A 20653-nucleotide genomic window follows, 5' to 3' on the forward strand; every position below is an offset into this window, starting at 1 on the left:
GAAGTGCAATGTCTGTTGGGTTGCTTCTTGAAGAAGATCGAGTTGTGCTAAAGGAGACAGATCACCTTGAATGCTTGCTAAGCCGGCGAAGGGACCAACTGGCCTCTGACACTCGGAAGCTTCGTGAACCCCGCCTTCCTCCCAATGTTGCCCCTGGTTTCAGCTCTCTCTGGAGTAGATTTGAACATTCGATTTATTTTGTGCCTTTATATGGACTTGGCTGTCTATGTGTCACTTACTGGAAATAGCCTGATCTGACCATTATCCATGAATGACAGCTTCGTCTCACGAGACCACCATACAAATACCATCTGCTAAGAAAGGGGTATCTGCAATTCAAGTATCACCTATTTGTACTCGGATCAAGACCATCCGACAAGCCAGAAAACACAAAGTCCAGAACAACCATTCAGCTAGTATATCACCACCATCATCATAACCGCCGTCACTTACTCAAAGAATTACAACTCTTGCACCCAAACCTCCATCTTGCCCATCTCTGCTCCTTCTCTATTTGCCTGTTCCTTCGCACTCGCGACCAACATTTCCAAATCATCTTCATCCCCCATGGTAACCATATCCCCTTCTTCATCCTTCATTTTCAATTTGAAGCTTTCTTTAGCTGCGAAGCCAAATTTCTTGCGTATTTGCTCGCAAAATGTGTCGTAAGAAGTATCGGGTTGTATCATGACATAGCGTGTGTCGCCTGCAAACACCTTGACGCGGATCTTGCGAAGGGTAGGAGGAGTAACTATTGATGGTTGTGCAACAGCAGAGGTGATTTCGTAGGGAAGTGCGTTTGAGATTGTGGTTTGAAGAGCTTGCAAAGAGATGTCTTCTCTGGGAGGCATCTTGTCTTTTGCTTCTTCGCTATTCTCATCTTCTTCTGCGATGGAGCGAGGATACTCGCGCAAGGACTGTCCTCCTGATCTGGTTCGCTGGTGGTGAAAAGATACCGGTTGCAGTTTCTCGGGCTCGGAGAGGGCTTGTTGTACAGCTGCGGCCACTGTGTCTGGCGTATATACATCTGGTCGCAAGACATGCGCATCATCTTCGATGCGATGAGAATCAGAGCGTCTGTCATATTCCCGCACTCTCGGAGGACTCGAACGCGAAGGCTGCAAGTCTCGTGCTCTCGGTCTTTCCGAAGCAGATCTTTTGGTTCCTAAACGTGGTTTCTCTACCACCAGACTCGTGGTTGATGAGGACGCGTGCTCGAAAGCAGCTAGTCCTAGATCCAGCTTGGCAGGTTTTGATGTTGACGGTCGGCTTTGATGCATTCCTATCGGTACACTTGCCGTGCTCTCTGAAGATTTACGCTTCGGATTCGTCGTTGTCGTCCGTTCAGCTTCTGGTGGAGGTGTCGGCGGAAACATGTTCCTGTGAATAGGTGGTTCTGATTGTTGACGCGAACGACTTGCCAATCCCGGTCTTACAAGATTGATGGCTGCATAAGAGAGCTTTTCCTCAGGACGATCATCCACAGCAAAGCTGGCTGCAGTCAAGTTACGGTGAGAATCCAGATAAACCTGATTCGAACGATCTTGGGCGCGGACAAGTGTCGATGTGCCGAGGTAGTTTTTTGACTTGATATTCTTGACTTTCGCCTCATTTGGCCTGTAGAGTATGCCAACTGGTATCGAGAACACGGTGTAGCCCTATTCTCGTTATAGGATTACTCAGATGCAATATGAGTTCAGAACCAAAAACTCACCTCGGCTTTTTCACGTATTGCTTCATCAATGACATCGTGATCTGGTACGGCCTTCTCCTTCGAAGCATAAAACAGGTCTTGGAGGCCAGCACTCCGTTGCTGAAGATAGATGTAGCAAAGGCCGCGGTTGAAGAGTGCCTCGCAAGAATGAAGTTTGAATTTGAGACCCAGCTGATCATAGTCAATCCACCTGTTTCCACGGAGGTAGAGCAATGTGTCGTTGAAATTGGCAAGAGCCTCTTCAAAATCACCTAGAAGGAAGTTTGAAACACCCTGCTGAAAATAGGCTATCGCCATGTATTGATCAAAGTGGATTGCTCTCTGATAACAGTGAACCTGTGGCGTGCATGAGTATAAAGCAGAAAGGTCGTAAACAGTATTACTCACAGCTTGGGTATGCTCTCCTAGTGTCGCATGTATCACGGCACAATTGAAGAGTATTTTTGAGGTGTCTGCCACTGTCATGAATGCTCGAAGAGCAGCGTCGTATTCGTTGTAATCATAATGCTCTAATGCCCGAACCCATGTCTCAATCTCCTTGTGTGAACCATCAGTGGTGTTCCCTCGAGCGCAATGGAATGACTTACTTGTTTGAGCGACATGACCAAGGAAGAGAGCCACAAGGAGATGTCCTACTAGCAGCAATACCACAATCCGTGCATATACCTGACTGTATGATACTCAATGGCTGTGACGATGTAAAAAATCCGAGAAACAGATTCACGAGCTGTTTTGGTCACGAACTGAAGAGATGATCTGCACACAGTGCTTCAATAGACAACTGAGGAGAGACACAGACCTACATGGACAATCAGGGGATATAACATGCAGCTGTGGACGAACCAAGAACGTGTGCTACGTCGACAAGCGTGGGGTACTTGGGCGCTTGAGCGGGCGATGGCATTGGCTGGAGAGCGTCGAAAGACCAATCACGGAGATAGAGATGCTGCGCTTGGCAAGGATGCATATCATGCAGGACGACTCGGTTGGCGGACGGCGCTTAAAACGGAATTTGCAGTATACTGAAGCGTGTGAACAAGTTGGATCGAGCATCTTGGTTTCGAATCAAGACACTTGGCTGGCTTCATACTCAAAGCGACCATCCAATTGTCTGCCAGATACTTGTGCCGCTCATTATCATTTGCTGATAAACGTGTCTCGCTTGAGAGAATCGATTTTACAGACGAGTCGGTGTGTTTCCGAGATGAAGGTGTCCTGGGAGTGGTGTGTAAAAGCTGTGTTGGCATTATCATATAACTCGTAACTCCAAGACAACAAGACCATGTAGGTATCTTTCAGATCCTCAATGCAAGCGCGTAATTACACGATATGTCTTTCTTTTTGCGATGACTTAGAGCATGCCCTTACCAACTTGCTCTGTCCTCTCTTCCCATACAGTCTTGCCCGAGCACGAGCAGACAGTCTTGTCGTTGTCCCAGACGCCGGCACTTCTGGCAATGACACCAACAAGAGTGTCAGGATCCTCCTTGTCGAAATTGCCGTCTTGCTGTCTTGAGACGACTATACTGCGGCCGATCATCTCCCAGATCTGAATGGGCTTGTCAAGGAAGACGGAAGCAATACCACTCTTGCTGACCTCAACAGTACCGAAGATACCCTTAGCAGATTGAGGCTTACCCTCCTCTTTTGCACGTAGCATATCCCAGATGCCACCAGTGTTTTCAGCGCCGCGCGAGATGTCGCCGGTTTCACGAACAGTCGCGTGATATGTGCCAGGAGAAAGTCCGCGGATGGATAGATCAATGATAGTCATGTTGGAAGCGACTTGAACCATACGAATGAGACCGCGTACGTGGTCCTTTACTGCAGAAGAGTGTGTTTCAAGGATGCAGACGGCGGCACTTTCGGACTTGCCTGAGCCTCGGAGGATGGCATCGCGACCGGTGTCCTGAATAGCGGCGACGATGGCTGAAGGAGCGGCAGTACCGTTCACCGAGATGAGTTGGTTCGCAAGGTCGGCGGAAACATTCTGAATGCCTTGTTGGGTATTAGAGAGCGTCCAAGTGAATGGAGGGGTAATGGGAGGATGTACCGGGAAGCTTGTACAAGGACGTTGAGACGTCTTTGATGCACGATTCACAGCTGAGAGGCACAGCGAAGGTTGTTTCGAACGGAGGAATCATGGCGGTATATGAGTGAAACTAAATAAATCTACAAGAAGACAGAGAGACAACATGATGAATGCTGTGTCGACAATGGCGAGAGAGCGAGCCGGTTGCGCCTTCCGTGATTTCAAAGCGGCGGCGGCCTTCGGTCTTGGCAATCTTTTGCTCCATCGAGAACTAACAATCTTGACCATCGCATGAGGAAGAAGACACCACTATACGCCATACTCCTCTGCTCCCGAGCGCACGACATTCTGGTCTCCTGTACTCGACGTCCGCATACCATCACCCATACGCCACCGCGCGCCTGAACCCTCCTCGAAACACCATCCAGGCCACCGAGCCTTCACCAATTCACAATGTCGCAATACGTCGGAAAGGTACACACCGCACTGTCGGAAAGACAAGATTTCAAAAGAGCAAGGAACTGAGAAGATATCTAGACAAACCTTGCCTACTCGCGCGCATGGCACCTCATTGACGTCGGTGCTGACCCTCGTCCCCTTGGTCGCATCGCTTCGCAAATTGCCATTACCCTCATGGGCAAGCACAAGCCTATCTGGGACCCCTCGACCGACTGCGGAGACTACGTTGTCGCCGTTGGTTTGAACGATCTGCACACCACCGGAAAGAAACGCTACCAGAAGAAGTACTACAGCCACACCACTCGTCCTGGTAGCTTGAAGGAAATCACCATGGACCGTATGATGGAAAAGTGGGGAGGCGCAGAGGTTTTGAGGAGAGCTGTTAGGGGTATGCTGCCCAAGAACAGACTGAGGGATGATCGTATGGCAAGGCTGAAGAGTGAGTCCTTGTCCTGCAAGACACCAAACTTGCAAAGCAACCCTTTCTAACCACTTAACCTGCAGTGTTTGAGGGCGTCGCTCACCCCTACAAGCAAAACATCATCAAGGACTACACCCGTCCCTCAATAGCACAACAACCCGAGGTCAAGGTTGCCTTTGCTCAGAAGAAGCAGCAATGATAGCATCGCAGTCCTTGTATCACTTAGCATGCATTCTTTATCACGGCGTTCAAGGCAAAACCTTCCACTTGGGGTATCGATTGGGTTTGTTTAAATTTTTTTCTTGTATCAAATCTCATGTAACTATAACCACGCTGTATTGCCAGCCCACTTTTAACGCCCAATAACAAAAATATCTATCATCCTTTCGTGAAAACTCCTCTACTGTTCCCAGATTAGACCCATGCTATATCTATAGCTTGGCCTTGGGATCCTTTCTCGACACACGGCAGTGGATCAGACCGTTGGGGTCGCTCTGAGGAGCGTAGACTTCAGCATCCTTGCCCGTGTTCTTCAAGCCCTTGAACCAGCTGAGGTCAATCTCAAAGTAGTGCTTGTTGGGCAGAGTGTACTCGATGTCCGTTGTGTCAGGAGCAACAGCAAGAATCTGGTTGCACATGTTGTACATGGTAGCTTGCACACTAGCGCTGTTCTCCTTTGCAAAAGTGTCGAGGGTGATCTGATTGGCGGCCTCGTAACACTTGTTGAACTTGTCTTGCTCCTTGCGGACCTGCTCGACGTTCTTGAATTGCTTCCACTGCCATGAGTTCTGAACTTCAGTGCTGAGAATGCGGTCCCAGGTCTCGGGGAGTCTAGTGTACTCGTCTCTATGGAAGCCGTGGAAGGCAGATCCAGTGCTCTTGAGAACCAGCAGGCCGTCGATGCCCGACTTGATGGTGATGCCTTGACCACGTCTTGCGACGAGTTCGACGGTGCGCTTGTCGGTACCGTCGCGAAGGAAAGAGTGAGGGTGAGCACTACCATCGACGGTCATGCGACTCCAGCGGTGGACGATGATCTTGACATTTGCGACATGAATGTGGCTGTAGGTGTCGATGAAGTGCTGGCCGAGGATGGCAGCGAAGAGCTCAGGAGGGTCGACAGGGTTTTGCTTGGCCAGGACGTAGACGGTCTGCTTCTGGGTATCGGTTGCGACGACGGGCGAGTTGTCTGCCTTGGTGTAGCTGCGTCTCGTTAGACAAATTCATGAAACACCTTGATGTTTTGGTGCAACTTACGACTCCTCGATGTCACCCTCGAGAAGAGTGCAGACAGTCATCTCAGTGACGTGCTGAACACCGTTCTGCTCACGACGGACCTTGAAGAGGCGGACATTGTCCTTTCCGTACTTTGCATAGCTGAGTTGTGATTGCGACATGTTGGGAAATATTGTGATGAAAGATCGGAAGGTGTGCGGGGAAGTAGATGGACAGACGCTCGAGAGGAATGCAAGGATAAGTATAGACAGAAAAAAACTACTTGATTCAGAGCAGATACAGGATCATGGGAGCACGCAGGTAGATATAAACATGGGCGATAGAGCTTATCACTTGTTCTGGGCGGGTGCGCCCGCGAAGAGTAACGGGATTTGATGTACTCGACAGCTCCAGTCTATCGGCGAAGGCCGACGTGAACAGGTGGGAGCGTCCGGCTCTCAGTCGATGAGATCCGACAGCGGCATCGCAATCGTGAGAGGTGGAGAATATCAGGAGATGGTTGACTCCAGCACGAATGAATGCATATGTTCACAAGATTGGACTTGTGCGAAGATTCAAGGAGGAAGGCGCGGCAAAGAGCGGCGGAGAAGGGGTTCAACTAAAAAGGCAGTCGCGTCGCGGGGAGTGTCATCAGCGAGGGACAGTGGGACAGACATGAAACAGGCTTGGCGCTTGTAGCATTGCATCAACAGCTGTAACTACCAGAACCTACTGCATAGAATACGTATAGCATCGCCGTCGCCGCATTTCTTTGAGAGATCTGGTTTTTCGGGACGGAGCCGATGCGCTCTCTGGACCTCGTAGCTGCCGCTGCCGCTGCCGTCGCCGGCTCTCGACAAACATCCATGACTAGACAGACGTGGTCGTGATAGATGCCGCCCATGACCAGGCCGACGGCGCATTCTGTGACCGGCCACACCCAAGACCAATCCCTCCTGCCGCCACAGTTCAAGGACAACCGCTCTCATTCCGCTACGAGTCTGGTCTCCAAAACCCTTCCACCTGGCAGTTTCTCTACCGAACTTCGTCCAACCGTCTCTCGTGTTGACAATGGCCGCATCGACTTCTCTACCTTTGACATCGATCAATCTGCTGCCACCGTGACCACCGAACAACGTCTTGCCGACTACCGCGACAAGATCGAGAAAGAGACCAAGATAAAGATTGGAAGTGAGAACCTGCTCGAGGCCCTCAATGCAAAGAATGCGAAACAGAGTCGTGACCAGCGCCGTCTGGTCGAGTCGGAGCTCAATACATCAAATCGCAAAATCGCTCAGCTGAAACTTGATCTCGAGGCCGAATTGCAACGTGCAAAGGAATCCACCGTGAGCCCGGCCAATCGTCTCTCTTTCGCTATACCTCAGAGATCTCCCTCCAACCTTACCCTGCTCCAAAATGCCGAGCCTGATGACCTGGATCCGGAATCAGAGTCGCCAACATACATCCTTGCTGAGATTCTCCAGGCCCTCGAGACTGAGGACATGAAGCCTGATTACTACGTGAGCCATGCAAACGAGTTAGTGGGCCTGTTCAAGCGCCATCCTGCCTTGAAATATGACCTGGCGTGGTCCATATTCGGTCTTCGTATGCAGATGATGCTTCTCAGCGACAGTCGCGAGGTCATTGCTGCAGGATACCGCGTCTTACGGCATGCCATCACGGATCGCAAATCACTACAAACCATTCGGGCGCATCACACAGACTTTCTTGTCATTTTGTCGTTAGTCAAGGAAGCCAAGGCTATGGTGGAACGAGAACAAGCCTTGAAACTTGTTCGCGCCTTCCTCGATGTTAAGGATGGTGTTCACGAGATTGCTCCGTCGGTCGTCCGAATCATCGTCGCTATTGCTGAACATCCAGAGGATCGTCTTCGCTCTATATCCGTCATGACTCTCGCCGAATTACTTATACGTAGTCCTGATCTCGTCATCGCTGCTGGTGGCATTGGCACTCTTTCTGATGCCATGGGCAACGGTGCTTACCAGGCTCCAGAAACACTGGCTGCCGTTTTCCTACATCTATTGGATTTACCCGCACGTAGAGGTCTCTTGCGCTCTGGTTTTGAGCTCAGCCTCCCATTCGCGACCTTCACCGAACCTCCGACTTCAATTGCTCACGAAGACCGCATGAAATCAAGTGCGAAAGTGGTTGCAGCACTTTTCAAGAGCTGGTCTGGCATCATGACAATATCCTTGCATGACTTCCTACCGGCACGTTCTGTGGTTTCCTCTTTGTTGATTGATACCGTGGCGGTAAGGTCAATCGTTCTTGAACTCCTCTTTGACATCCTTCGCATTAAGCCGCCGTCATGGTCTTCCTCTTTTCTAGCAGGAAGACGTTTGACCACGTATGGCCGAGTCACCAATCTCAAGGCGAACGACCAGCACAAACCTTCCAGCAACGACCCAGAGGAAGCTTCGAAAAGAATGAGTTTGATAGAACATTTTTCTGCAGTCGTCTTAACAATTCTTCTGCGAGTTGGACTGCTACCAGCATTGATGCATGCTGAACGTGATGCACCAAATCTTGCCCTTAAACGAAAAACCACATTACTGATTGGCGAAGTATTGAAACTCGCCAACCAATTACTCCCCAGCGAATGGAGTGCTGAGCTGCAAGTATTACCTGATTTGTTTCACCAGGCCACTTCTTTTGGCCAAGATGAACGATCGCAGGCTGTAGCCACAGTGTACCAAGTGGACAGTGTTAACCGTACCTTGTACCGATCTGTAGGCGGAGGACCGGGTGTCAAGTCAACTCGAGCCGATGAGTTTGAGCCTACCAAATCTGCAGAACAACCGAAGGTACAGATGAGTGCCAACATGGATGAAGCGCAATTCAGAGGCCTGCTTATGGAGTGTCAAGTCTTGAACACTGTCAACTACACCAAATGGAGATGGGACCTGATTCAACCCATGATTGAGGGACCACTAACAAATTCACGGAGACTGGACGAGGCGATGAAAGCAACAAAATTCGTCCACCGTCTGCTAGGTTTCCTGCGACCATTCAAATACAGATTTTCTGACGCCAAAAACACGAAACCAAATCAGCGCTATGTTAGAGCTGGCTGTGCGCTCGTCCGTACACTGCTCTTGACTCCAGAAGGTACCAAATATCTAGCCGACAACAAGATGCTGCGACAGATTGCAGAGTGCTTGGCTCAATTTGATCGCATGAGTGGCATTACATCTACTACTCCTCTGTTCTCTCCAGAGAGGTTAGCAGACACACTTGTAGGTGGATACTTCGCCATCCTAGGTGTTCTTTGCAGTGACCAGAAGGGACTGCAGATGATGGAACGGTGGAAAATCATCAATATGTTCTATCACATTGTTGAGCTCAGAGGAAGAGATGATCTTATCATGGCTCTCCTCACCAATCTTGACTATACTCTGGACAGTCATCCCAGGATCATCCTGTCAAAAGCCATGATTTCTGGTTCCAGAGATGTCCGCATAGCTGCTACAAGAATACTTCGGAAATACGCTATTAGGCCATTGGACAGTGGTCCGAAGTCAAGTGGTAGTGGTGAGTGCGCTGCATGGGCAATTCGCCTTTTGGTTACCCAACTCTACGATCCAGAGATTGAAGTCTGCGAGATTGCCATCAAGATCCTTGAAGAAGCGTGCAACGACAACAACTCGCTCGAATACGTCGTGAAGTGCAGACCAGCACTAGACCATCTCGGCGAGATTGGTGCACCTCTTCTGCTTCGCTTCTTATCAACTTCAGTCGGATACCATTACCTTGATGGCCTCGACTACATTACCAAAGAAATGGACGACTGGTTCCTCGGTCGCAACGACACTTATGTGACTCTAGTTGAAGCCTCACTCGCCCGCGCCCTAGCCGATATTCCCGAAAAAGCAGTTTCAATGTTTGAAGAGACTCCCGAGCCCCAAGACTTTGGCCTAGTCCCTCCACACTTCTATCGCGAACTCACACGCACCGCCGAGGGCTGCGAGTTGCTCCGCAACAAAGGCCATTTCGAAGAATTTGTCTCTACAATTCAAGACTTTGGCATGGAAGAAGAAGACGCAGAAACCATTGTCAAAGTCAAGGGCTGTCTTTGGGCAGTAGGGAATGTAGGATCCATGGAGTTGGGCGCACCTTTTCTCGAGCAATCGGACGTTACGCAACACATTATAGAGATTGCGGAAAAGAGTGAGGTGTTGACGTTGAGGGGCACTGCTTTCTTTGTGCTTGGACTGATTTCTAGATCTTTGCATGGTCAGGAGATTTTGGCGAGTCAGCATTGGAATGGTACGGTGAACATGCTTGGAGAGTCTCTGGGGTATTGTTTACCTCTTGATTTTACAAAACTTTTCAATGTAGGTTTCATTCTTTTGCTGCTGTTGTTTGCGCATCAACTAACAACATCATCTAGATCCGCCAATGGGGCCCCTCCCACTTCCACTCCCTCCCATCACCTCTGATCCACCGTCCAACCTCTACCTCCACCTCCTCCCCCGCCATTCCTCCCAATGCAAACCTCAACCCCAAACATCTCCCCTCTCCCTCCACATCCTCCCCACAATCCCTCGAAATCCTCAAAGCAGTAACAAAACTCGGCAACACCGTTTTATCCAACAAAGCAGCCGCCGACCTCAACGCTCTCAAAGCGAAAAAAGCCCCAGGCCTAAAAAGTCTCGACGTCTTTTTAAAAGTGTTGGACATTTTGACGAGCCATAGGTATAAATTGCCGGCTGTGAGGTTTGTACTTGATCTTTTTGAGAGGAGTGTTTTGAGGAGGTTGGTGCTTGATGAAGAGGATGAGGATGATGATGAGGAGGGGCAAGAAGTGGATGGGAATGGGAATGGCAGGGATAGTGGTGATGATAGGGATGGGACTAATGGGTTTGAAGGGGCTTTTGGGGGTGGCGTGGGTGGGATTTGAGTGTGTGATCTTTTTTTTTTGCTGCCAGCAATGCATGGAAAACGAGATGACAATAATGGTCAAGAATTGGGAGTTTTCAAGGAGCATTTTTTTTTTCGGACTGTTGTTTGTCGGTTGAGGGCTTGTTTTCAATCACAATGCACGGAGGATGAAAAAGATACAGGCGTTCTTTTTTTTGGGTTTTCTGTTTCAATTGGCGGAACAATGGGAGATACCTAGTTGATGATGGTTTCTTCCATTCACCATGGGTTCTTCAATGTGATCATATGCAAAAAAGCCTCTTCAATTCTGTTTCGTTCCGTGCATGAATACTCTGTTCTGACTTTTCATTCTTCTTCTTCCTCATCATCCAAGTCTCTACATACATTTCATTCTCCCTATCAGCAACTCCCATCCTCTTCCTCTCTACAACGAAGAAAAAGAATTTCCAAGCCCTTGTAACTTGCTCAGACGATCTGCAACCGCATCCACCAATGCCGTTTCCCTTTGCAATAACTGCATGACCTGCGCAATCTTTTGCTTTCTAAAGTCGGCGGGTATACGACTGACACTCGCGCTCAAATCTTGAGATTCTGTGTTTGTGTCGTCGTCTTGTGTTGGTGTTGATGGTGTGAGTGCTTTTTGCTGTTCGGCGGCTTCCTTCGCGCGGGCTACGAGTGCTCGTTGGAGCTCGCCTACTGCTTGCAAGCGTGAGGTCAAGTCATTTTCTGTTGTGATGGGTTCTTCGGTTGCAAGGGAGGAGGGCTGTGCTTCTCCAAGACTGGTTGAGAGGGCAGCGACTTCTGCTGCCCAGGCTTCTTCCTTTATGCTCAGCTCTTTGCCGCCTAGTTCCTTAGCCATACGACGACGCATGGCCTCGACACGCTGGGCGAGTTCCTTGGATCGGTTGCGCGCCTTTTCCATGCGTTCATCAATCTTCTCCTTGCCAACTAGGCGAGGCTGATCGGCATCTTGACCGTCATCGTCATCTCCTGTTACTGCTTCTGCGCGCTTCGAGATTTCATCGACCTGACGGATTTGCTCTGACAACTCGGCACGCATTCTCTCACAGCGACGGAAGAGGTCGGCAGCTGCGGCTCCCAATCGGCTCGTCTCGGTAGATAGCAAGCGGTGTGCATCTGTGAGCAGTTCCAAAGTGGCAGGAGAGAAACGGACTTGGGTCTTCAAATCTGCCTTTCTCAACTGAGTGTTCCTTTGAACAGCGGTGTCTAAGAAGCCGGGAAGTGCAGAGGTAGCGAAGAAAGCCTCAGGAGGTTGATAAGGTTGACGAAGATCAGGTGCGGGAAGGGCTAGTGGTGCCTCATCGGGAGCGAACGAAGCATAGAGCGAGCGGTCGACGGGGAGGTCGAGAACAACGGCCTGAGGCTGAGAAGAGGTAGAGGTCAGGACAAAATGGCCCAGATCAGAATCGACTATTGAGACGCAAGCAGGAGCGTTTCCGGCGTCAGCAGTACGTTTGAGAATATGATCGATGGTGGATTTCTCGACATCGAACAGCACATCGAGACGGAATCCGGCGCCAGAATCGCTAGGACTGATCAGTTCATCCTCGAGAGGAGCGATCCAGGATTCAAGAGAAATGTTGAAGATGCCTGCATTGGAGCTCAAGAAGAATCCATAGCGGCTGGTGGTGGTTGGAGTAAAGGTAGGCCATGAGTTTGTGGTTTCAGGGGTAGTCAAGGTTTCGACGAGAAGCAATTCAGAAACAGCCTCCTCTTCGTCGAAGCGACGACGGAATGCAGCGCGTCTAGATGGAAGCCACTGAGCCTCGACGCCATCGAGATCTAGACAGATGTGAACCTTGCCAGAAGCAGTAGCCAAGCATACTATGCCGACAGACAGGCCGTCGTGACCAAAGAAGTCATCTTGATCCTCTTCCTGCATCAGGGCGTCATCATCAAGACGGGGAGCAATGACAAAAATATCGGTAATGTTGTCATAATCGGGTTCAGGGGTGAGATAGAAAGGACCTTGCAGCTTGGGGATGGCAGGTGGGTTAGTAGGACGGTTGTAGACCTCAAACTCAGCCAGAGTATCGATATGTGATACGACCAGAGGCTCCTGGTTGTCGATGTCGGCGAGCCATCGCTGTTGTTGATCGACAATGCGGCGCTCCTCAGGAGTGGGATCTGATTGGGAGTTGACCTCGGCCTTGGCTACAACGGCAGTCGACAGAGAAGGGATAGTGGTTGGGGTGGGCTCCCATTTGGAGGGAAGCAGAGGACACAGAGCATATACGTCTCCTTCAGTCATGGCAATCCAGAGGGTCATGGGAGACCAGCCATGCTCATCAGAGGTGGCCCTAGCACCAAAGCAAGCAGCAGCGACTTCCATTTCGACCGAGTCAGGAGAGAACCCCTTGCTGGTGCCGTACTTGGAAGCAGAGAAGTCCTGGTCTGCAGAGGTAGCATTTGCAAGCTTCTTCAAATCGAGAGCGAGCTCTGGTTCATCGAAGGAAGCGCGCGAATCACGATTCAACTCCCATAGACGGACGCAAGCATCTTTTGTGACAGTGACCAAACAGCTACCCATGTGGCCTAGGGGGTGCCACAGTGCGGAGACTACGGGGGCCTGTTCAAGCACATGTGCTGTTGGACCCAGTTGGAAAGTCTTGATGCGCAGAGGAGAGGGATCCTGAACGGAGAGATGTGAGGGATCGGGCAAGACGGCGATATGTACGGTGTGCTCGGTGAGGATGGCAAGGTAGTCGCCATGGGGAGAGACGACAAGCTGCTTGATTTGAGCAGCGACGGGCGTCTTGAGGACTCTGTAAGACTGTTGGTTGTTGTCTTGTTCGGCGTCCTTCAGCGAGACGAGGTCGGACCAGCGAATGTCATTGCCGACCAGGACAAAGATCTCGGTACCGCGGTGGGCGATGGTTCGTGTAGGGCCGGCTGAGTCTGTCTTGGTGGAGGAATTGCGCAAGGCCGAAGGAGCTTTTGTGTCGGCGTTGCGCTGGAATAGATTGAAGCCCGGCGATGGGGCTGAGAGCCACGATGGAGTGTGGCCGATGACTCTGGCCATTTTCGAGGCGTATGGATAAGTGACAACAGAAGTTGTCGTCGTCGGTCGAGTGACGAAGCGCGAGAAGAGAGAGAGAGAGAGCAGCTCGTCGCGAACAAACATTGGCTGCAAACACGCGCATACCATATGAAGCTTGGACCATCGTCACTTTGATTTGAGCCTTCACTTGCTCTGTTTACTTTGGTCCACCACGACTTTGTCGCAGTTGACATTTGTCTTCCAACTTTCCATTTCTTGTAACAACCATGGCTGCCAACATCATGTTGCGCACCACATGCGACCGTCTGGATCGCCCGAGTTCATACACCGTCGCCAAGGTACATCCTCCTCAGCCTACCATCCGGAAGCCATTGCTGACTTTCGCTGCAGAAGCGCCGTAGATACCAGCGTGCTCCCGACGACGACACTCCTCAAGAAAAGACTCCCGAGCCCGAAGACAAGCTCAAGGATGCGACCACCCTCTATGTCGGCAACCTCTCTTTCTACACCACCGAAGAGCAGATTCACGAACTCTTCTCAAAGTGCGGTGAAATCAAGCGCTTGATCATGGGTCTTGATCGTTTCCAAAAGACCCCCTGTGGCTTCTGCTTTGTCGAGTACTACACTCACCAGGACGCTTTGGACTGCCTCAAGTACATTGGCGGCACAAAGCTCGACGAGCGCATCATCCGTACCGATCTGGACGAGGGCTTCAATGAGGGCAGACAGTACGGTCGTGGAAAGAGCGGTGGTCAGGTCAGAGATGAGTACCGTGAAGAGTTTGATCCTGGCAGAGGAGGCTACGGCAGAGCCATCAAGGAAGATTACGATGTCTACAACGACAACTACCGATGAGCCATTTCTTCGGCTCAGGCATTTCACGGAGTCCTGGCGTTTTCTCTTCTCTGTTTCTTTTACCATTTCCAAAAGGCGCTGCCATTACTCTCCGAGGATCGAGACCGAGCAGCATGCATTTTTTCGTATATCATCTAGTTGCCAATACCCATTTTCTCTCTACATTATGCTTACTGCAATGCCTGTAGCACCTGCTTGACCCACCATACGTGAATTCGTGCATCGCCTGTCAACTCTGGGTGGAAGCTGGTGCCAAACACATTACCCTGTCTGACAGCCACGATATCGCCCTCTTCTCCCACCTCTCGTGCTGTTGTCTTGTTGTCATTCAGCGCCTTTGCACGACCCGGCAAGCGCGCCATGATCTCAACCTTGCCGATCGACTTTCCGCTTGACGCTGCCTTGGAAGGCGCAACCACCGTATCATCCAACTTTGCTTCTTCTTCTTGCTCGCCAGCCTGCGGCGCCAGGACCCTTTCCACAACAGGAGCTCTGATAAAGACACTGCGAAAGGGCTTGTTGCTAGTAGCAAAAGCCTCACCACCTGCATCAACCAAAAAAGGCAAGTCCAATGCTGCCTCAAAGCTCTCGACCTGACGACCGAAATGGTTGCGGTTGACACGCACGTCCAATCCTCCAATCAACTCTTGTCCCGTTTGCTTTGTGCGATTTGCAGACTCGGCGAGTAGGATTAGTCCTGCACATGTTCCCCAGACAGGCTTCCTGGATACTTTGACAAAGTCGCGGAGAGGTTCGAGCAGGCCGGATCGTGCAGCGACCAGAGAGATTGTGGTGCTTTCACCGCCGGGGAGGACTAGAGCAGAGCATGACTGTAGTTGTTCTACAGTGCGGACTTCGATGATGTGCCACTTTCGCGGTGCTGCGTTGGGTTCGGAGTCAATGTAGTTGGCTGCTTGTTGGAGGAGTTGGATGTGTTCGCTGAAGGCTCCTTGGAGTGCCAATACTCCGATGGTGATTTCGTTGCTCATGGTTGTTGCTGTGATCTGATTGTCTTTGAGTGTGACTGACACTTGCATGCGACAAAGTTGACAATGCGATGACACATTTCTTATCGATAAGACTTGCGGTTTCACCGCCTTCATCGGCCCCACCATACCATCAACCAAACATCTGGAGGTTGGTCCGACCAGTGTCAGATTGTCATTTTGCCATATAAAGTTCCAAGCAGGTCTGCTACCAAAGGGACTGTGGACGTCAGCTTGAATATGACCGATTCGAATCTGCAAGGATTGACGTGCTGGCTAATCGACACTCGAACACTATGGCCCGGCCAACACATCAAGGACGCTGTTAGTGCATCACTGCACATTAACGACTCCCATTAGTTTTCCTCTGACCCAACCAGGCTTCCAATATCCTGCACTTGTTATCTCAAGATGAGAAAGAAACCGTACTCAGAAAAATATTCATCCCCGATGCTCGAATGTCTCTTGCCTCTGCCTTGTTAAAACGCCTCTACATCTCAAGAGCCCTAAACATTCCTTGGAAAGATGTAAAAATCGCCAGGAAAGGAGACCCTACACATGGAAAACCATGTGCTGCGTTACCTGATGGTTCCTTTGCGCATATCGACTTTAACGTTTCTCATCAGGCTGGCCTGGTGTCTCTTGTAGGCTGGAATCCACCAGCTGGTAACTCGAAAACCGCTCTTGTCGGAACCGACATCGTGTGCGTCAACGAACGAGACGACTACCGCACCATCGACCAAGAAGGCTTTGACGCATGGATAGACATCTACGAAGACGTCTTCTCGGACGCCGAGCGCTGGGACATGAAATACAACATCGACTACATCACCCTGCTCGACGGCAGAACCATAGAAGGAAACCTGCTGGGCCGCATCGATCGCTGCGTCCATCGCAACAAACCCCTCAGCATAACTCTGCCAAGTGGGGAAACCCACTCCTTTTCCAGCGACCTCCTCATCGAAGCAAAACTCCGCCGTTTCTACACGTTTTTCTGCTATAAAGAAGCTTACATCAAGTTAGCCGGAGAAGCCCTCCTCGCCCCCTGGCTCAAAGATCTCGAATTCCAAAACGTCAAGAGTCCAAAGCCAGGGACGGTAGCAAGATGTTCTACATATGGGACCTGGGGAGAAAAACTCAGTGATGTGGAAGTAGTGTTACACGGCGAGAAAGTCGAGGATGTGAAAATGACGATACAGGCGTTTGAGGAGGATTTCATGTTGGCTGTTGCGGTGCAGGGGTTGCAAGGGTTGGAAGCACCGGGCTTTACGAAGTTGGATTTGGAGAGTGATGTGATTGCTTTTGCGACTTGAGAGAGTCGATGACACATATGACTACTTCATGCCTGCCTGTGTGCTGAACTTTTACCTTGCACCCCGTTCGTGTAGCAAAGAGCAAAGTGTATGCTATCACGAGGCACAACTATCCTGGGAAGCAGAGGCATGTCCGCAGAGAGCCGATTAGTTGTTGCTGCCTACTGGACACTGTCTTGTCCCTGATAGTATCGTGCACTTTCACAGCTACATGCGTCACATATATCAAAGCATATTCAAAAGTGAGCCTCAAAACAGATTTTCACTCCCATCGAGATACCTAATATCGACGCGAGGTCTGCTGCTTGGCCTTCCGCTTCTTGCTCGAATCCGAAGCATGTCCATCGGCATCCAATGCTTTTAACGTCTGCGCGGCCCCGATTTCCTTACTCACGACTCCCTCTGCCACAAGGCCCTTTCCGCCTGCGCCAAAGGTGATGCCATGTTCTCCGAAGCTCGCTTCATTGGTTGAGGATCGTAAGCTGTCTACACTGCGCTTCGATTTGTGCGATGATGGAGATGCAGTGCCAGTTCTGACAGCAGCGACGGCAGAAGGGGCAGTCGGTGCTGGTGGTGAGGATATACCGAGCCCAGTGTTTTGGACTATAGGAAGCCTACTCAAGCGTCTGGGTGTAGCTTGCTTTCCAGGTTGCGTGCTCACATCCGGTGTTTCGGAGGGCTGTTTTTCAAGCTGGCTATGTGTGTCAGGTGTGGCTGGATCGGATGTAGTACCTGCAACTTCGTCGCTGCTCCACCAACCTTCAGGACGCGAATTTGTTGATCGCTCAGTGATAGCGGACGCATCGGGTGAGATAGTGTTGACCAGTTCTGGCGAAACCTTGCCGCTGGTGTTCTTAGATTTGACTGATGAGCGACGTGGCGAGCTTACTCGGAAGGCTCGTAACTTTCTCTTGGATTCTTTTGCACCGTCAGTATCCGCAAAGTCCCAAGTGGTACTTTCTCCCTCGGAGTAACTGGGAACCGATGCAGGCAGTAGACTCTGCGGTCGAGCAGGCCTGAAAGGTGAGATCAAACTTTTGCGTCCTGCATCGGTCGAGTAGGCCTCCAAAGCATCGAGCACGTGTGGTATGACCAATTTGTGCACGTCTTCGGCCCAGAGGAAGTCGAGATGCTCGTAATGAGGGATCTCTTTGGCCACAGTATGTCTGGGTAATTCCTTGAGCATGATCTTGATATCCACCAAGCTGTCACTTCCGCCATAGACAAGAACGATGGGTGTCTTGATGTTACGCGTAGGGTACTTGGCAACCTTGTAGTACTTTGCGCCAGAGGCGATAGAGAGAGGTGCCTGGACCTCGTCGTCAAACATTTGAAAAGTCTCGTTTCTGATGATTTGGAGCCAATGGACAACTGACTTTGTGCTGCTGAAGGAGAACAAGTGCGGATAAGCTGCCAGCTTCTGATATGCGGTGATGTTCTTTGCATGCCACCCGAATAGGTACAGCAAAGACTTGTCGATGACCCATGAGAAGATACCAGGATAGAGCAACGCCTGCCACATGGTGGTACTACTCAGGATAGCCTTGCGACCAAAAAGTAGAAACAAGACCTCTGGTGATGCCTTGATGAAACTACTAACAATTCCCATGGCTAAGCCTGGAGGAGCCATTGCAGGTGCGAGCGCAACAAAGACATTAACCTTCTCGTTCAGGTTAGGGTGGATGGAAAGAGTGGCAAAGGCTTGAGCAGTTCCTTGCGAGAAGCCAACATGGGACAGCGACTTTTGACTCGTGGTAGCAAGAATGTAGTCGATAGTATCTGGAATATCATGGAAGGCGAATTGATCGATCGAGTAGTTCCAGAAAGCAGCACTGGTGGGAGAGTGGTGAACATTCTTCTTGGAGTACTTGTTGCCACGGTTGTTGCCCAGCCAGACATCGTATCCTTGGTCGACGAGTACAAAGGGTAGGCAGCGCTCCTTCTCAGTCAAGCAAACCCAAACCTCGCTGTTCATCATGAGGCCATGATGGAGGTAGACGACCTTTTTCTGAATGCTACCCTCTCCGCTGTTTACCCTCTGGTCTTCTTCGCCCCGCTTCCAGCCAAGACGGTGGAGACCTAATAGATAGCCGTCCTTGGTCTGAACGATATGTTCTTCGGCATAGTAACCAAAAAGCTCACAGAGCTCGACGAAATCCGAAGCTTGAGCAATTGGGGATGAGATGGCCTTTTTCCGGTTTCTTGACCTCCTGCCCTGGGCACCGGAGAGTTGGTTGAATATTCTACGCGAGCAATTGTAGAAGAAGCGAATGATGGGACCTGGTAGAGCTAGAGTGATGCCTCTGATGATGATTTCCAGACCAATCAGAATAAAAGAACCAAGCAGGGCCAGATACTCCTGGAGATACAGCCTCCCGATGAACGGAATGCTGGGCATGTTGGAGTGTGCCAGACGCGATCCACGAACACAAAGTGCAGGCCAGATTCGAGAGACGGTGTCTAGTGCGGATTTGAGGAAGCAAGCTGCAGAAAGCTGTTGGGTTGTGGGTCGTGGTACAGGGCCGATTCGAGACAGCAACAAAGTCGTTTCATCAACGTCATTGGAGGATGCATGTGAAAGGGAGAGTCTGTGCCTGCCTGAGTCTGTGCGTTCGCAGCAGTCTGGGGTTTCTTTCTCGGCCAGACACGTGAGCAAGGAATCATTAGCCGATCTTTAGTTAGTCGACCAAATATTGTCCATCCATCAACACTACCTACCTCTTTGTTTCTTGGAGGGTTCTATTCGCCCATACAAGTCGAAGACAATCAATCGGTATAGCTCCTCCTGAGTTCTCCGGGTCACTTTCGGGCCATTTCATCAAGTCTTCTGGTCACTTTCGGTCCCGGCGCAAACCGCTTCAACCACCACAAATATGCCCTCATCTTGCAAAGACATTCGTATGCATCGTTCATGATCGCCAATCTCGCTTTATTCTAGAGGCTGATTGAGTCTAGGTGCGGCACTCGCCGAATGCCTGCAACAAAGTGACTGTATCATGGTCCAACGCCACAGCGCCGCCGATTGCCTCCGTCCACCGCTCGTTGATACTCTTCCTACTCGATGCCAGCAATTGAAGAAAGGATACGGAGAATGCAAGCGTGGTCTGATCGACATGCGCAAGAGATTCCGTGGCAACAAACCAGTTTCTTCGAGCGTCGAGATTGAGGCTGGCGCAGACAACCCCAGCAGACAGCTTTATGCCGGAAAAAGCGCTTTTGGCGATATCAAGACGACAGATGGCAAAGATGCCCCCGAGGACGACTCATGACCAATCTAAAGAGCTAGGAAAAGTCATCACGACAGTCAGACGGGTCAAAAGACGAGTCAAGGCAAAATCTTTGCATTTGCATTTAAAAGGCGCAAACAGGTTTGATTGGGAATATACGGCGTTTCAATTGCCTGTCTACGGCACTCCACTCTACTTACATATGATACCATCCGTTTTGAAAGTACGATATGTCACGAATTCCAAGCCGATTCAAGACTCACCATCTACAAGACGTCTCTTCCCGATTAGTGCAATGATCTGTTGCAACAGATGGCGCACAACAGCACATGGATCACCATCTGCAGGACACCGACAACCATATACGGATATTTGCCGATCACAGATGCGCTGCACGACACATTCACATTACAGACGAAAGATCAAGGAGGATGATAACGTGTGCTATTCAGAGAACCCACTAATCAAAAATATGCCTATGTACCAATTCAAAACGCCAGCGGCCCG

At 50.4% G+C, this 20653-nt stretch overlaps 11 protein-coding genes across 11 annotated transcripts; 5 read left to right on the top strand and 6 right to left on the bottom strand.

Annotated features, from left to right (window-relative positions):
* Nucleotides 1-461: 461 nt before the first annotated feature.
* M437DRAFT_80145 (uncharacterized protein) lies at nucleotides 462-2316 on the bottom strand (the record flags this gene model as incomplete). The annotated part of the gene is made up of 4 exons (XM_041027296.1): nucleotides 462-1658; nucleotides 1715-2050; nucleotides 2102-2251; nucleotides 2302-2316. The coding sequence occupies 4 exons, from the start codon at nucleotides 2314-2316 to the stop codon at nucleotides 462-464; spliced, it is 1698 nt and encodes a 565-aa protein (XP_040884524.1).
* A 749-nt stretch (nucleotides 2317-3065) lies between these two features.
* On the bottom strand, nucleotides 3066-3858 carry M437DRAFT_37851 (Cu,Zn superoxide dismutase-like protein; the record flags this gene model as incomplete). The annotated part of the gene is made up of 2 exons (XM_041019727.1): nucleotides 3066-3712; nucleotides 3768-3858. The coding sequence occupies 2 exons, from the start codon at nucleotides 3856-3858 to the stop codon at nucleotides 3066-3068; spliced, it is 738 nt and encodes a 245-aa protein (XP_040884525.1).
* A 341-nt stretch (nucleotides 3859-4199) lies between these two features.
* M437DRAFT_37762 (ribosomal protein L13) lies at nucleotides 4200-4825 on the top strand (the record flags this gene model as incomplete). Its single annotated transcript, XM_041019704.1, has 3 exons — nucleotides 4200-4220; nucleotides 4284-4644; nucleotides 4710-4825. 3 exons carry the CDS (start codon nucleotides 4200-4202, stop codon nucleotides 4823-4825), a joined length of 498 nt encoding a protein of 165 aa, XP_040884526.1.
* Nucleotides 4826-5057: 232 nt separating this feature from the next.
* On the bottom strand, nucleotides 5058-6023 carry M437DRAFT_38164 (uricase; the record flags this gene model as incomplete). The annotated part of the gene is made up of 2 exons (XM_041019786.1): nucleotides 5058-5829; nucleotides 5884-6023. 2 exons carry the CDS (start codon nucleotides 6021-6023, stop codon nucleotides 5058-5060), a joined length of 912 nt encoding a protein of 303 aa, XP_040884527.1.
* A 711-nt stretch (nucleotides 6024-6734) lies between these two features.
* Nucleotides 6735-10762, top strand: M437DRAFT_37231 (uncharacterized protein; the record flags this gene model as incomplete). The annotated part of the gene is made up of 2 exons (XM_041019590.1): nucleotides 6735-10196; nucleotides 10253-10762. The coding sequence occupies 2 exons, from the start codon at nucleotides 6735-6737 to the stop codon at nucleotides 10760-10762; spliced, it is 3972 nt and encodes a 1323-aa protein (XP_040884528.1).
* A 405-nt stretch (nucleotides 10763-11167) lies between these two features.
* On the bottom strand, nucleotides 11168-13786 carry M437DRAFT_37475 (uncharacterized protein; the record flags this gene model as incomplete). The annotated part of the gene is made up of 1 exon (XM_041019635.1): nucleotides 11168-13786. One exon carries the CDS (start codon nucleotides 13784-13786, stop codon nucleotides 11168-11170), a length of 2619 nt encoding a protein of 872 aa, XP_040884529.1.
* Nucleotides 13787-14046: 260 nt separating this feature from the next.
* On the top strand, nucleotides 14047-14620 carry M437DRAFT_36406 (RNA-binding domain-containing protein; the record flags this gene model as incomplete). Its single annotated transcript, XM_041019444.1, has 2 exons — nucleotides 14047-14103; nucleotides 14156-14620. The coding sequence occupies 2 exons, from the start codon at nucleotides 14047-14049 to the stop codon at nucleotides 14618-14620; spliced, it is 522 nt and encodes a 173-aa protein (XP_040884530.1).
* Nucleotides 14621-14790: 170 nt separating this feature from the next.
* Nucleotides 14791-15609, bottom strand: M437DRAFT_61907 (SNO glutamine amidotransferase; the record flags this gene model as incomplete). Its single annotated transcript, XM_041023997.1, has 1 exon — nucleotides 14791-15609. The coding sequence occupies one exon, from the start codon at nucleotides 15607-15609 to the stop codon at nucleotides 14791-14793; it is 819 nt and encodes a 272-aa protein (XP_040884531.1).
* A 237-nt stretch (nucleotides 15610-15846) lies between these two features.
* On the top strand, nucleotides 15847-16919 carry M437DRAFT_36954 (4'-phosphopantetheinyl transferase; the record flags this gene model as incomplete). Its single annotated transcript, XM_041019541.1, has 2 exons — nucleotides 15847-15930; nucleotides 15987-16919. 2 exons carry the CDS (start codon nucleotides 15847-15849, stop codon nucleotides 16917-16919), a joined length of 1017 nt encoding a protein of 338 aa, XP_040884532.1.
* Nucleotides 16920-17309: 390 nt separating this feature from the next.
* On the bottom strand, nucleotides 17310-19317 carry M437DRAFT_61909 (alpha/beta-hydrolase; the record flags this gene model as incomplete). The annotated part of the gene is made up of 2 exons (XM_041023998.1): nucleotides 17310-17405; nucleotides 17458-19317. 2 exons carry the CDS (start codon nucleotides 19315-19317, stop codon nucleotides 17310-17312), a joined length of 1956 nt encoding a protein of 651 aa, XP_040884533.1.
* A 475-nt stretch (nucleotides 19318-19792) lies between these two features.
* M437DRAFT_71326 (uncharacterized protein) lies at nucleotides 19793-20188 on the top strand (the record flags this gene model as incomplete). The annotated part of the gene is made up of 2 exons (XM_041025658.1): nucleotides 19793-19817; nucleotides 19875-20188. The coding sequence occupies 2 exons, from the start codon at nucleotides 19793-19795 to the stop codon at nucleotides 20186-20188; spliced, it is 339 nt and encodes a 112-aa protein (XP_040884534.1).
* Between the last annotated feature and the right edge of the window lie 465 nt (nucleotides 20189-20653).

The sequence above is a fragment of the Aureobasidium melanogenum genome (genome assembly GCF_000721775.1).
Source record: "Aureobasidium melanogenum CBS 110374 unplaced genomic scaffold scaffold_1, whole genome shotgun sequence".
NCBI lineage: Eukaryota > Fungi > Ascomycota > Dothideomycetes > Dothideales > Saccotheciaceae > Aureobasidium > Aureobasidium melanogenum.